Source organism: Candoia aspera, chromosome 2 (assembly GCF_035149785.1).
Source record: "Candoia aspera isolate rCanAsp1 chromosome 2, rCanAsp1.hap2, whole genome shotgun sequence".
Lineage (NCBI taxonomy): Eukaryota > Metazoa > Chordata > Lepidosauria > Squamata > Boidae > Candoia > Candoia aspera.
This window is the reverse complement of record NC_086154.1, coordinates 2,002,757-2,015,595: the sequence shown is the minus strand read 5'-3', so window position 1 is coordinate 2,015,595 and position 12,839 is coordinate 2,002,757. Positions and strand designations below refer to the sequence as shown.

General features: G+C 45.1%; 3 protein-coding genes across 5 annotated transcripts in view; 1 reads left to right on the top strand and 2 right to left on the bottom strand.

The window, feature by feature from the left end:
* LOC134492347 (zinc finger protein 91-like) overlaps positions 1-9,106 on the bottom strand; it is a 54,198-nt gene extending 45,092 nt beyond the window's left edge. Inside the window, exons 1-3 of the mRNA XM_063296522.1 lie at positions 8,860-9,106; positions 8,152-8,274; positions 6,059-6,662 (exon numbers count right to left, since the gene is read on the bottom strand). Of these exons, the coding sequence (XP_063152592.1) occupies positions 6,059-6,550 (492 nt within the window). The 5' untranslated portion in view covers positions 6,551-6,662; positions 8,152-8,274; positions 8,860-9,106. The remainder of the gene's footprint in view (positions 1-6,058; positions 6,663-8,151; positions 8,275-8,859) is intronic.
* LOC134491916 (zinc finger protein 91-like) overlaps positions 1-12,839 on the top strand; it is a 485,354-nt gene that overhangs the window by 110,207 nt on the left and 362,308 nt on the right. The gene's annotated exons all lie outside the window — the stretch shown is intronic.
* LOC134491951 (zinc finger protein 345-like) lies at positions 234-5,587 on the bottom strand. Its single transcript, XM_063296044.1, has 3 exons — positions 5,520-5,587; positions 1,603-3,408; positions 234-686 (listed from the first exon to the last, which is right to left on the bottom strand). Exons 2-3 carry the CDS (start codon positions 3,362-3,364, stop codon positions 565-567), a joined length of 1,884 nt encoding a protein of 627 aa, XP_063152114.1. The 5' UTR covers positions 3,365-3,408; positions 5,520-5,587; the 3' UTR covers positions 234-564.

Here is a 12,839-nt window from a genome sequence, read left to right as displayed (position 1 = left end):
CGGAAGCAACTGAATGTATAAACAACAAAGCAGATGAATAAACAGCTTCAAACCAGCATCTCCCCCACCCAAATCCTTCCAAACACTTTCATGTGACTAATTTTTAATGCCACTAAAGAGAAAGAGGATTTGATACATGCCTGGAAAGTAACCACTTGATTGATATTTAATTAATTTTATTTAAATCAAATTTAGACTCTTAGCCCTTGTCATAGAAGACAAAAATAGGGCCCCAATTCTTGAAAAAAGCCTTTTGCACACTCATTTCGGCGACTTCTCCTCATTCTGGCTCCTCTGGTCAGAGAGGAATTCTTCATCCCGAAGCTCTTTCCACACACTCCACATTGACGTGCGTGTGACGATTCTCTCACCTCAGGAGGGGCCTTTGACCAAAAAAAGGTTCTCTTCTTCTGCATTCAGACTGGTCGACTCAGGGCTCAGTTCTACCCTGTGGATGCGAGTCTGATTATTATTTTGGTATCTTCACATCCCAGAGGCACTTCCCCTTCTCATTTCTGCTGTTTGGTCCGGAGGAACTGAAGAAGTTTTCTGAAGTAGCTTTTCTTAATTTCTTATTATTTTACTTGGGCTTTCACTGATTTCCAAAGGTCTCCCTTCTTCCTTGATCATTTGCAATGTCAGCACACTGGAGTCGTTTTCATTCTCATTCTCCTGAGTATCCCCAACTTGGGACAAAAGAAGGAAGGAAGGAAGGAAGGAAATTCATGAGAAATTTAAAGCACAAATCCACTTAGTTGTCACTTTTAATTCAGTCTCACAATTATTCAGTGGGAGAATTCAGTATCACACTCCATCTCTCTCTCTGCTTTGATGGAGCTTGCGTTCCCTTTGGATCACAATACTGCTTCAGAGCCCAGAACCTCTCTGCTGCACCATTTCCGACTTTTTGGGAGGACAGAGAAGTGTAGGGTCCTCTGAGAAACTGTGACTGTGTTCACGAATGGGAAAGGGAGGGGGAACGATTGTAAGGGAACTGGGCAAAAGAAGGAAAGTTTAAGCTATGGGAAGGGACTGTGGATCAGCTGAATTTCTATCTGCAGGTCTGCTATAGCGGAAGAAGCGCCAACAACGCTTTGCCTTGAAGAGGTGGAGCAGGGAGATGCAGCTCCTTCTACTGCCTGGGGAAGCAGCGCCTGTTAAATGTCTGCCTGTTCACATCCCCCCCAGAACCACGATCAAGTGGGAAGAACAAACAATTGGGGAGCAGGAAGATCACTTGTAAAAACACAGTAAAGACAACATATCCAAAAAATTGCATAGCCCAAAATCTGAGATGCTTAAAATGGCCATTTTCTTGGAAATGTAAACTGGAATAAATGTAAACTTAAAAAAAAAAAAGAATATTTCTTATAGATATGCAATAGCATTGGCCACATTCAAATGTACCTTCAAAAATCTGCTGTTCATATTTAAAAGAGCATATGCCCATTGCTTTTGTTTTCATTGGTAAATTCATCTCTCTGGGGCGGCCAGTTACAAGGGTCAGACACAAAAAAACCCCGTCCTTTCCTGGTTCACTATAAGCAAATAGGAAATGCATAGATTTAACCAACTAAATGTAGAATTTACATGGATTCTCACCCAAATGGATCTGTGTATGGGAAATGAGGTCATGGCTCCTCCTGAAGCTCTTTCCACATTCCACACATTCGTAAGGTTTCTCCCCTGTGTGGATCCTTTTATGGGAAGAAAGATGACTGCTATTGTTAAAGCTCTTTCCACACACCATGCATTTATATGGTTTCTCCCCTGTGTGGATTCTTTTATGATAAGTAAGGGAATTACTACAAGTGAAGCTCTTTCCACAATGTTGGCATTTATATGGTTTGTCCCCTGTGTGGATCCTTTTATGGGAAGTAAGACTACTGTGGTGGCTGAAGCCATTTCCACATTCCATGCACTTATATGGCTTCTCCCCTGTATGGATCCAGTTATGGGAAATAAGTTGACTGGTATGAGTAAAGGTCTTTCCACACTCTCTGCATTTATATGGTTTTTCCCCTGTGTGGATCCTTTTATGGGAAGTAAGATGACTGCTATTAGCAAAGCCCTTTCCGCACTCCACACATTTATATGGATTCTCCCCTGTGTGGATCCTGTTATGGTAAGTAAGAGAGCTATTTATTCTGAAGCTCTTTCCACACTCCATGCATTTATATGGCTTCTCCCCTGTGTGGATCCTTTTATGGGAAGTAAGAGAGCTACTCATTCTAAAGCTCTTTCCACATTCCACACATTTATGTGGTTTCTCTCCTGTGTGGATCTTTTTATGGAAAGTAAGAGTACTGGTCTGAGCAAAGGTCTTTCCACATTCCATACACTGATATGGCTTCTCCCCTGTGTGGATCCTTTTATGGGAAGTAAGATGACTGCTGTGTGTAAATGTCTTTCCACACTCTCTGCATTGATATGGCTTCTCCCCTGTGTGGATCCTTTTATGGGAAGTAAGCTGACTATTCTGAATAAAGGTCTTTCCACACTCCATGCATTTATATGGCTTCTCCTCTCTGTGGATCCTTTCATGTTTCATACGAGATGCATTTTCACAGAAGCTTTTTCCACACACTCTGCATGTATATGGCTTCTCCCCTGTGTGGATTCTTTTATGGGAAATAAGATTACTGTGTTCGCTGAAACCCTTTCCACACTCCACACATTTATAGGGCTTCTCCCCTGTATGAATCCTTTTATGTCTCATACGGGATGCATTGTCATAGAAGCCTTTTCCACACTCTAGGCACTTATATGGCTTCTCCCCTGTGTGGATCCTTTTATGGGAAATAAGATGGCTGCTCTGAGTAAAGGTCTTTCCGCACTCCATGCATTTATATGGTTTCTCTCCTGTGTGGATCCTTTTATGTCTCATAAGAGATGCATTTTCACAGAAGCTCTTTCCACACTCCATGCACTTATATGGCTTCTCCCCTGTGTGGATCCAGTTATGGGAAATAAGTTGACTGTTTCTTCTGAAGCTCTTTCCACATTCCAAACATATATATGGCTTCTCTCCTGTGTGGATCCTTTTATGAGAAGTATGGGACCCATTTTCATGAGAAAGAATGAAAGTCCAGTTGTAATTTTTTCCATTGTCTCTACGTATATAATCTTCTCCTTTGGCTTGGGATGGATAGGGTTCATGTGCATCTAATTTGTCTTTGAATAGTTTTACACTTTTCCCAATATGTTTTTTCTTAATTTTTCCTTGTTGGGCAAGAAAGTCTTGCATCTGAGCATCAAGGGAAGAGGAGCTTTCCTGATCCCAATTCTTTGACTGGTTTCTCTCATGCTTTTCTAGTCCCATTTGAATTGCAGGCTGCTCCGTTCTGTCTCCAGGCCTGATCATTTGAAAAGGTTCCCTGGAATCTTTATTCTCCCATACATGATTTCCTTGAAAAGAAAAGAGAAATGAAAATGACAGCAAGGCTAGAGAAAATCATCAAACTTCAGGAAGTCATATGAATTTCCTTCTGAAATTTGGCCAAATTCCAATATCTTACAATTTTGCATGCTTACAGTAGCATGGTATAGAAAATATAATTTCTTAGAAAACATCAAAAGCATCCTTTTTGTTTATAATTATCCAAATATACTCAATTCCCATGGAGAGTCAGCTCTGAGTTAAGGAAGAATCGGGGGAAACATCCAAGGAGGTATCAGGAGAAAACCTAACATTTATTGGAGGGGGTGAATTCCACCAAAGCCCTGTGAGAACTAAATCCATTCTGAAACTCGTCCTTTTCTTCCTACCCAAACTAACCTCCATTTGCTATTCATTTTTCTCTTGCCAAAATCACATGCTTGCAGAGAAGAAATCCTAGAGGTCTTCTGTTAACCCTAAACAGCATATTTGCAATGGAGAAACGGCACCTTTTCACCCCTAATCCCAAGGCCCAGGACAGAAATGAAAAGGAAGAAGAGGCACCCACCCAAGAGCCTGAAGAAATGACAATCCTTCCTAGGACAGACAGGGAAGCATCTGGGCCCCAAAAGCTGAAATCAGCATGATGGAGTTGAGCATCTCCTCAAGCCAAGGACTTAGGTTGTCACTCATATGTTTAAATGGAAATGGAAAAATTCACCAGACGAGAAATGGCATTGGATGCATCTAAGCAGAGAGCCACTGACCTCTTTCCTTCCTCGGAGCAGGAGAAGGCTGGACCTTTTCCTTCTCCCTCCCAGGGGATGACATCTGGTGGGGGATTTTTTAAGAAGGAACAGCTAACTACAAAATGTCTTCCCGAACTCTCTGAGTGGAGAGTAGCAAACCCTTACCCAGAGAGGCCACGTTCCTATAATTTTCCAGCATGACTTCCCAATGAAGCGCTTTTTGGCAAGGATCCAGGAGAGACCACTCCTCCTCGGAGAAACACACAGCCACCTCCTCGAAGGACACAGGACCCTCCTGAACAAGGAAAGAAAGAACACAAGAGGCCCAGGAGGATTTACAAGCTCTGCCCTATTGTTCACAAAATAAAATGGCTATGCTTGGTAGGATCCCAAAATTTAGGCAAGAAAATGGGCAGAGCCAAAGTCCTTTGACTGAAGAAATATTTCAGGCGGGTTTTATCAACTTGATTGATTCTGCAGGACTGTCAGTGCCAGTCAATGAAAGGAACCTCCGTTTCCTTCCTTCATTTTGATGATGGATAGATTGATCCATCCATCATCAAAAGACTCAGCATCTGAAGAGAATCACCTGGCAGATGCCTTGGAAACCCTACCTATCAGTGACTCCGATCCATCCATCCTGTGTTTGAGGAAGGAAATGGGGGCGGGGAATTCTAGCATTTCAGAAAATGGCTTATGGTGTCCCCAGAAGAACCAATCCTGTCCATGTTCAACACCTTCATGAAAGAGACACGCAACCCAGTTTCTGGTCCCCCTCAGATTGCAAGGAAGCTGCTAATAGTGTGAGCCATTGGCTGAATGGGAGACAAGACAGAGGAGAAAAGGGACATTTCTCGGCCTTTGCAAAGCTTGCAAATCCAGGATTCTAGTCAGAGGATTAGAAACTACTTGGAAGCCAAAAGTGCCTTGATTACGTGCTCTTTCAGAACAATTTTTACTTAAGAGACTTTTCCATCTGGCCACCTTCATTGGACTTTAATAGCCTGCCTTATCTTTTAATCTAATGTGCTTATTTTTCTTATCACCGGTTGTAAACAAGGCTTTTTAAAAATGGTGATGTGCCAGTGTGAGTATTTAGTTGTTTTTGAGCAGCCTTGCCCAATTCCAAGTCAAAGAATTACCAAAAGAATGGGTCTCTTGAAGGATTTTGTAAAATTAGTTATTGAAAACTAGGGAGAGTATCCAGCACAAGGAGAGGTAAATACTAGTCTTAAAAAAGATTTCCTAGTAAGAATCTCACTTGAATCTTTTATTTTGCTCAGGAACAAGAAAACAAGAGGGAAAAATGGAAGGAGAGAGTGCTGTGTACACCAACGTGACTTCCTGAAGGAAAAGGAAATACAATTTTAATCAATAAATTTCTTCCTTACTTGAGTTGGAGGTTCAACCACTGTTTCAGCTCCATCATAAAGAGCAGACAACTTTGTTTGGGTCTTCCCTGTGACAGAGAGAGAATTTCAATATGAATAATTACTAAAGTAGGAGGTATTCCATAGAAGAGAAGACAGAGGAGATGAGACAGCTGGGATCTCTCTTGGGAATGGGAGGACCTTCGATTACCTCCTGAGGTGTCCTGACTTGGATCTTCCTGAGAGATCCTCCTGAAAAACTGCTCCCATGGGGGATTGGATGGATTCCTCCTTCCCGCAGGATCTCTGATCTCCACAGCAAAGGGCTTGAATAGTAGGCAGGAGAAAAGAAGAAGAATTAACGGACATCGCACATCGTCAAGTGGACCGAGGCTATCCCAAATCTATCCTCTGGAATGGAGAACAATGTCCTACAAGAATTAGAGAAACATCTCCACATAGTATGAATGCCAGAGAACTCTTGAAAGGAGGGGTTAAGGATTCAAACACATTTATTCCATTCAAGGCCCTTCTGGGCTCCCAAGATGAGGGTCTCTCACCTGCAACCCGACCTGCTCCTTCTGCTCCTCCGCCCGGCTCAGGAGGAAGCCCTCGGCCAGGGCCACCGCCTGGCAGCTGGTCTCTGCTCCGCACTCCCGCACCCAGCTTTCCATCTGCAGGGGCAGCAGGGCCAGGAACTGCTCCAGAACAACCAGGTCCAGCATCTGCGCTTTGGTGTGCTTCTCTGGTCTCAACCATTGACTACACAAGGAGTGGAGCCGGCTGCAAAGACCTCGGGGACCCTCGGCCTCCTGGTATTGCACCCTCCTGCAGTTCCAGGGCTGAGCTTCTGAACGGCTGGTTTCCTCCTTCAGGGTCTTCTGCCCAGTTCTTGCCAGGATCTCCCCACAGCTCCCAGGCTGAGCAGCAGAAGGGCCTTTTCCAGTTCCCTCTCTTGCTAGAGGTCGTCTCTCCATTCTTTCTCTGTCCTGTAACACAACTCCAAATAGGTCTGAGGAACCCTGTGGATCTCCAAATGCCTTTTCTTTCATAGGACCTTCCTGTAGCTGCAGGAATGACCCCAGCAGTCCATTCAGCCCTTTTTGTCCAAGAGATAATTTTGACTATAACCAAGGATGTAGAAATGGCTTCCAGTTTGTGTATCTGAGATGGAAAAGAAAATAAATTCCAAGAATTCTTTTTTTTTAATTCAAACTTTTTCAATTTTCAAAATATAGGTAAAAACTAAAAAGTATGAAACAAAAATCTACAAAGAAAGAAGAAAAAACTAAAAAGGTGTGAAAATACAAGAAAAACTACACAGAGGGTGACTTCTGACTTTCTGCAACAAAGATATACAGGAACCCAGTATCAATCTCTTGCTCCAAGTTAAACCATAATAAACATTATTTCTATAATTTGTTTCAATTTACAAGAAAACAGACTCATCCAGAACAATTTTTTATTCCCGTTTTTTTTAAAAAGTCACATAATGACCCCCTCCAACCTAGTTTTTCGCCCCCCAAAAAGAAATGAGTAAATAATATCCGTCCTCACTTTAATTTTACTCCTGTCTACCATAATAGAAAACTAATGTAAAATACAACATAAACTGTCTACATTTTAATCCTAATATGCATACAAAAGAAATAGCTTTAGCAAACATAAGAATAATATCCAAAAAACCCAGAAACATCAATCCAAATCCTTAAAAGGCCATCCAAAGATACTTAGCCTTTATCCCATTTGAAAGTAAACCAGAGCTTTCCCCTTAAAAATCTCCAGTTCTTCTACAGCCCCCTTCAAAAAGTCCAGATATTCTTTAAAGATCTTCCAACATTCAAAACCCAATTCTCTTTCTTGATGTTCCATCAATACAGTATATCCACATTCTCTTTTCAGACACAAATCTCCCTCACCATCAAATTTTTCCAGTTCAGTTCCCCATTGTGCTTTTAGCTCCAACATCCTAATCCCAATCTTCTTCTTTAAGGCAACATCTTTATAATTGTATTTTTCAGCTTTATCAGTTTATTCCCCCAATTGCTGGCACAGTTTTTTATTCACAAATTCTTAGAGGTGTTCAAAGGCTTGAATAACCTCTTGGTAGAAATAATTGAAAATCTGTTTGATTTCCTCCACGTCTCACTACAGTAGATTATGGTGCTCTCCAGTGAGTTAACCAAACAGAGTCTGGGATATTGAAGAAATCCCCCAACTCATTGTTTACGGATATATCTAACCAAAGTCATAAAAAGTGAAAGCAGAGACAGTTTCCCAAGGGAAAGTGGAAACAGAAAGATAAAGATTCAACTCCGCAGATTCATCAAGTAAGGGAAATGGTCTATAACCCTCAAAATTCAATTAAAAAAAGCAGTAGAAAAACAATTATTTAAACTCTCAACCTTACACTTTATACATGAAGAAAAACTCAAGTTTCAGAATTTAAAAAAAAGTTTTAAAATCCCCAAAATAATGCAGATCACCAAGAGACCTAGCATCTCTTTGCTGTAAAAAGCCTCTCTTAGGTTACACAGAAACAAAAAGAATAATTTTGGTGTTTTAGAAATGGGGTGGTTAGTTTTAGAGTCCATTTTCAGCTTCAGCACAGCTTGGGAAAAGATGACAGCCTGCCTCCCAGCTGTTCACTCACCAATTGACCACAAACTCAGTCCTTCAGTCTTCTGGCTGCAAGCACCCGTTCGGAGGACAGATGGGGTGTTTCCTGAAGTTCTCCTTGATCCGAAGAACACTTCTGGGCTCCGAGGAAGCCCGCCTGAACCCAAGAAAAATGTCATGTTGTCAAGTCAGTCCACAGAGCTCGCAGAAAAAACCTGATCAAACCACCACGACCTCCACCGGAAATTCCAAGGATTAGAAGGTGGTGGATTTAACCATTGAACAACACTCGTCCCCATGGAAGGACGTATTTTCCTGAGCTGGTATAGACTGCAGTGGCATTCAGGAGATTGGTCATCTGTGTGTGTTTGTGTGTGTGCACATACCTGAAAAATACGGGATTGACTTCCATCAGGGACTTGGAATACCCAATAGATGGATTTGGGAGCTTTTTCTAATTCATTTTTCTCACAAGGAAGGGCTTGCTTTTTAAAAACCTAGATCTACCTTCACCTACAAGCAGGGTTCACACAACACGCCAAACCCCAAAAAGGTTAACAAACCAGGAAGGTTCAGTTCCCATAAAATGAAGTGCCAGTGAAAAGACCCTGGCTTAGGATGTTCCGTTTCCCTTTCTTCAGGGTCTGCCTTTTAAGAGCCAAGTCACGCTGTTGCACGCAGGGAGGGTCACACAACATGCCCAAGCCCAGACAGGTCAACCAGCCGCAGGGGCCGAGTTCACCTGAATCGCAGGGCCTAAAAGAACGTAGCCTGAGACGGTGCCCCGGTTCACTCGCCCTCCTAAGCCGCGCTGAACTGCCGAGGACCCGACCCTGTTTCAGCCTCGTCCAGCACGCGGCGGGAGCGCAGGCGCGGAGTCTCCGGCGTCGCCCTCCGTGGAAAGCCTTTCCTGCTTGCTGCTACGTGCCCGGAGAGGGGCGGCAGGGGCGCATGGGATCCGGGCTCCCCCGCTCCCCGGACACGGAAGGCGGAACCGGACGGGGACTCGCCCCGCCCCGCCCGGGAAGCCCCCCCCTCGCCCGTGGCCGCAGCCAGATCGCTTCCGGCAGGGCTTCCCCGCAGCCTTTCCGCTGCCCGCGGAGCCCAAAGGGTTAAAGGGAGAGAGTAGAGCGTCCTAGAGTGGCAAGGCCTGGTGCGGTCACTTCCTTCCCTCCCTCCCCTGCAAGGCCGCCTCTGGCGTTCGCCCTCCAGTGGCCCAGTGCTGAAGCGCGGGGCGCCCCCTTCCCTTTGCAGAGGAGCCCCCTGGTGGGTTCTGTGTGCAGTGCAGGTGCTCGTGCAAAGGGGAGAAAGGGGGCGTTTTCGGGAGGGGGCGGGAGGAAGGAGGCTCTCTTGTCCCCCCTGATCGAGAAGCTTTCTTAGTCCAAGTGCTTTTGCCAACTTTAGAATGTCTCCAACCTTCCACTTTTAAGAAAGGTTCTGAAGAAAGTCTCATCCCTGCGTAGAGGGAACAGAGGGAGCGAAGGCACAGACAGGAAGTGGAATTCCGCCTTCTTCCTACTCCAGAGACTCAAAAAATCCTGCTTTGGCTTCCCATAAAAGAGGTGAGCGGGAAACTCTGACAGGCTTTCAAGATTCTGTTATTAGACCCCACAACAATATCGCAGAGCTCCAATTGGCTTTGTGGTGCCTGATTCCTGACCTGGATCCCTTGAAAGGGTAAATGCAGAGAGCCGTAGAGGAAGCAAGAGGATTTGGCTCCTTGGCAATCAGTTTCCAGCCGGGATACAGCATGCTACTGCACATGGTTAAAAAGGAAATGATAAAGAAGGGAGTTAACCTCTCACTCTTGCGGAAAGCCCATTCTTTTCAGCTCATTTCTTTACCCATCAAGGTTCCTTCTGTTTGCTGTCTAATTTTCTACATCTGTCTGTGAGGAAGTGAAGCTGGGATGGCTGTCTGTGCTTGGGAAGAGCTGCTGCAGCCAGGCAGAAACGCTTCCTGCCCCACTTCCCCCAGGCTTAGCACAGCTGATGCTTTTCCTCAAACCTGAGAGATGGGCTCATGCATCCACCCATGCATTCCCCCACTCACACTTTACTCACAAGCATCCATGCCAGTGTTCCAGCTGCCTCGCCCGCTGAGCCACACCCTGGCGTTTTCAAGGACCTGTCGACGTCCGGAGGCAGCCTCACCCCACCCAGGCCCTTGGCCTACAGAAGCAAAGGCTAAGAGAGAGAGCGGGTGAGTGTGTAGGAGAAAAGGAGGTAAGAAAACGGCAAGCAGACAGGGAAGCCCCACTTGGAGATTGACAACTGTTACAGGCGGGCAAGAGGGCTATCAGTCAACTGCCAGGACCACAAGCTACGGGAAGTAATAGCCTGGTGGATTCCTGCCTGGAGCTTGGCCCGGCAGCTCAGCTGGAGTGCTCAAAAGCAAGCCTGCTTAAGAGCAGAGAGTGGAGCTCGGCCTGGAGCTTGGCAGCAACCCGAAGAGGAGCAGCCACCTGAGGCAGCCCCTCATCCCAACCAGTGCAAGGACTTTTGGAAGGAGGCAAAGGCTGTCTGCCACTTTACAGCCTTTGAGACTTTTGTCTGGGCTGGGTATTAAAGATGCATTTACGTGGCAACATCAACTTGCAAGTCCCAGAAGGGTGGCGTTAACCCAGAGCTATGGTCTGTGGTTGGGGATGGTGTGTGCCACAATAAAGCACTGTGTACAGATCTGCTGTGGTGTGTCCAGTCCTTGGAAAGCAAAGAACCCTCACGCTGCCAGGCTGAGTTCCACTTCTCTAATGAAAAAGTTGACAATAATGGACACAAAACTGAAATTGGTGCCTTTTCTCCACTTTGACCCAGAACCATCTATGGGCAGTATTTGAACAAACAGCTGCAAGCCAGCATGAGCCTCTGAACCCCTGAAGTGTGCCCCCCACCCAAAACCTTGCAAAAATGTTCATGTGTTAGTATTTTTAATGCAAGTAAAGAGAAAGAGAATTTAACACATGCCTGGAAAGTCACCACACCACTGACGTGTAATTTATTTAAATCAAATTTAGGATTAGGATGGCCCCGACCCTTTTGGCTTTTCAGAAGGCCTTGAAGACCTGGCTCTCTGCTCAGGCCTGGGGCCCCGAGTGTGTGAAGGGCCCTGTTTCAAGGTTGAGCTAACACCAATGGCTTTTAAGATCTCTCGACTGTATTTATATTTATATTTCATTTTTCGTTACTGTTTTTATTGTTTTTATTGTTTGTTTTTATTATTGTTAGCTGCCCAGAGTCACTGGCTTGAGATGGGTGGCTATATAAATTGAATAAATAAATAAATAAATAAAATTTAGACTTTTTCTTAGCCCTCGTCACACCGTAGAAAGACAAAATAGGGCCCCAATTCTTGAAAAAAGCCTTTTCCACATGCATTTCGGGGGCTTCTCCTCATTCTGGCTCCTTTGGTCAGAGAGGAATTCTTCATCCTGAAGCACTTTCCACACACTCCACATTGACGTGTGTGTGACGATTCTCTCACCTCATGAGGGGCCTTTGACCAAAAGAAGGTTCTCTTCTTCTGCATTCAGACTGGTTGACTCAGGGCTCAGTTCTACATTGTGGAAGCACCTTGAATTGGACCTGGAAACAGAGTGGCATTCCTGTTGAGCAGAGATGGAACAGGTATTGTTCTAAAACACACATAACTGCCTGCACTGCTGCATTTTGCACCAGCTGAAGCTTCTGGATACTCTTTAAGGGGAGCCCCATGTAGAGCACATTACAGTAGTCCGACCAGGTGACCAGGGCATGAGTGACAGTGAGCCCCTGGATCTAGGAAGAACAGGCACAGCTGGCACACAATATGAAGTTTGCAAAGGCCCTCCTAGCCACTACTGTCACCTGCTCGTTGAGCAGGAGTTGGAAGAGGAGGAGGACCCCCAGATTGCACATGGGGTCTGTTTGCGGCACTGCAACCCCATCCAGCATCAAAGATGGCATAGTCCTAGAACCGGCAGGCCCCCAAATCCAGAGCCACTCCGTCTTGCCAGGGTTCAGCTGAAGCCTGTTGTTCCCCATCCAGGTCCTCACAGACTCCAGGCACCAGAATAAGATGTCCACAGCATCGCTTAATTCGCCAGGGGTGGAGATGTACAATTGGGTATCATCAGTGTACTAAATCAGGTCATTGTGTTGCCCGTGAAACTCAGGTGCCCGAAAGAACCCAGTCTCTAAATGTGGGGGGGAGACACTAACTTTGCAAAGTGGCTCCAGACCCCCCCAGAACAACACGAACCACAAGTACTCCAGGCAAAGTGAAAAGCATTTTATTAAGTCTTTATATAGGGTACAGAAACAAATAATACATACATTCGATATACGTGATGCGTCAGAAAGCAACAATAAAAGACACTGATTCGATGTGAGGAAAGACAGACACCCTTAAAATAGGTTGCATCTTCTCCTTTCCCCCCCAGGCTTGTTTCTTTAACACTTGCAATACTCAGGGACTCCAGAATACAGCCCTGTTGCTTAGTTTCTGAACAGGCTAGTTTTGGCACATCAGAGGAAATGGTTTGGGCTAAAGGAAAAACATGGTTTCCTGAACTTCAAAAGGAGGCACGGATGCCATGCTAATATCACCTTTATTAAAGGTGGGGGCTGTGGGAATTGGTCACCCCCCTAGTGGCAGCTGGGGCTTTCTGGGAGAGGGCATGTTTTGCTGGTAAATACCACAAACCTGTGCCACCCTGTGGCAATTGTCTCCGATCCCAGGGCA

Excerpts from the sequence above, each read along its gene's own strand:
- LOC134491951 (XM_063296044.1), bottom strand. The coding sequence starts at position 3,364 with ATGATCAGGCCTGGAGACAGAACGGAGCAGCCTGCAATTCAAATGGGA. Across the intron at positions 687-1,602 it reads CCATACACAGATCCATTTGG|TTGGGGATACTCAGGAGAAT; the intron begins GTGAGAATCCAT and ends TTTTGTCCCAAG.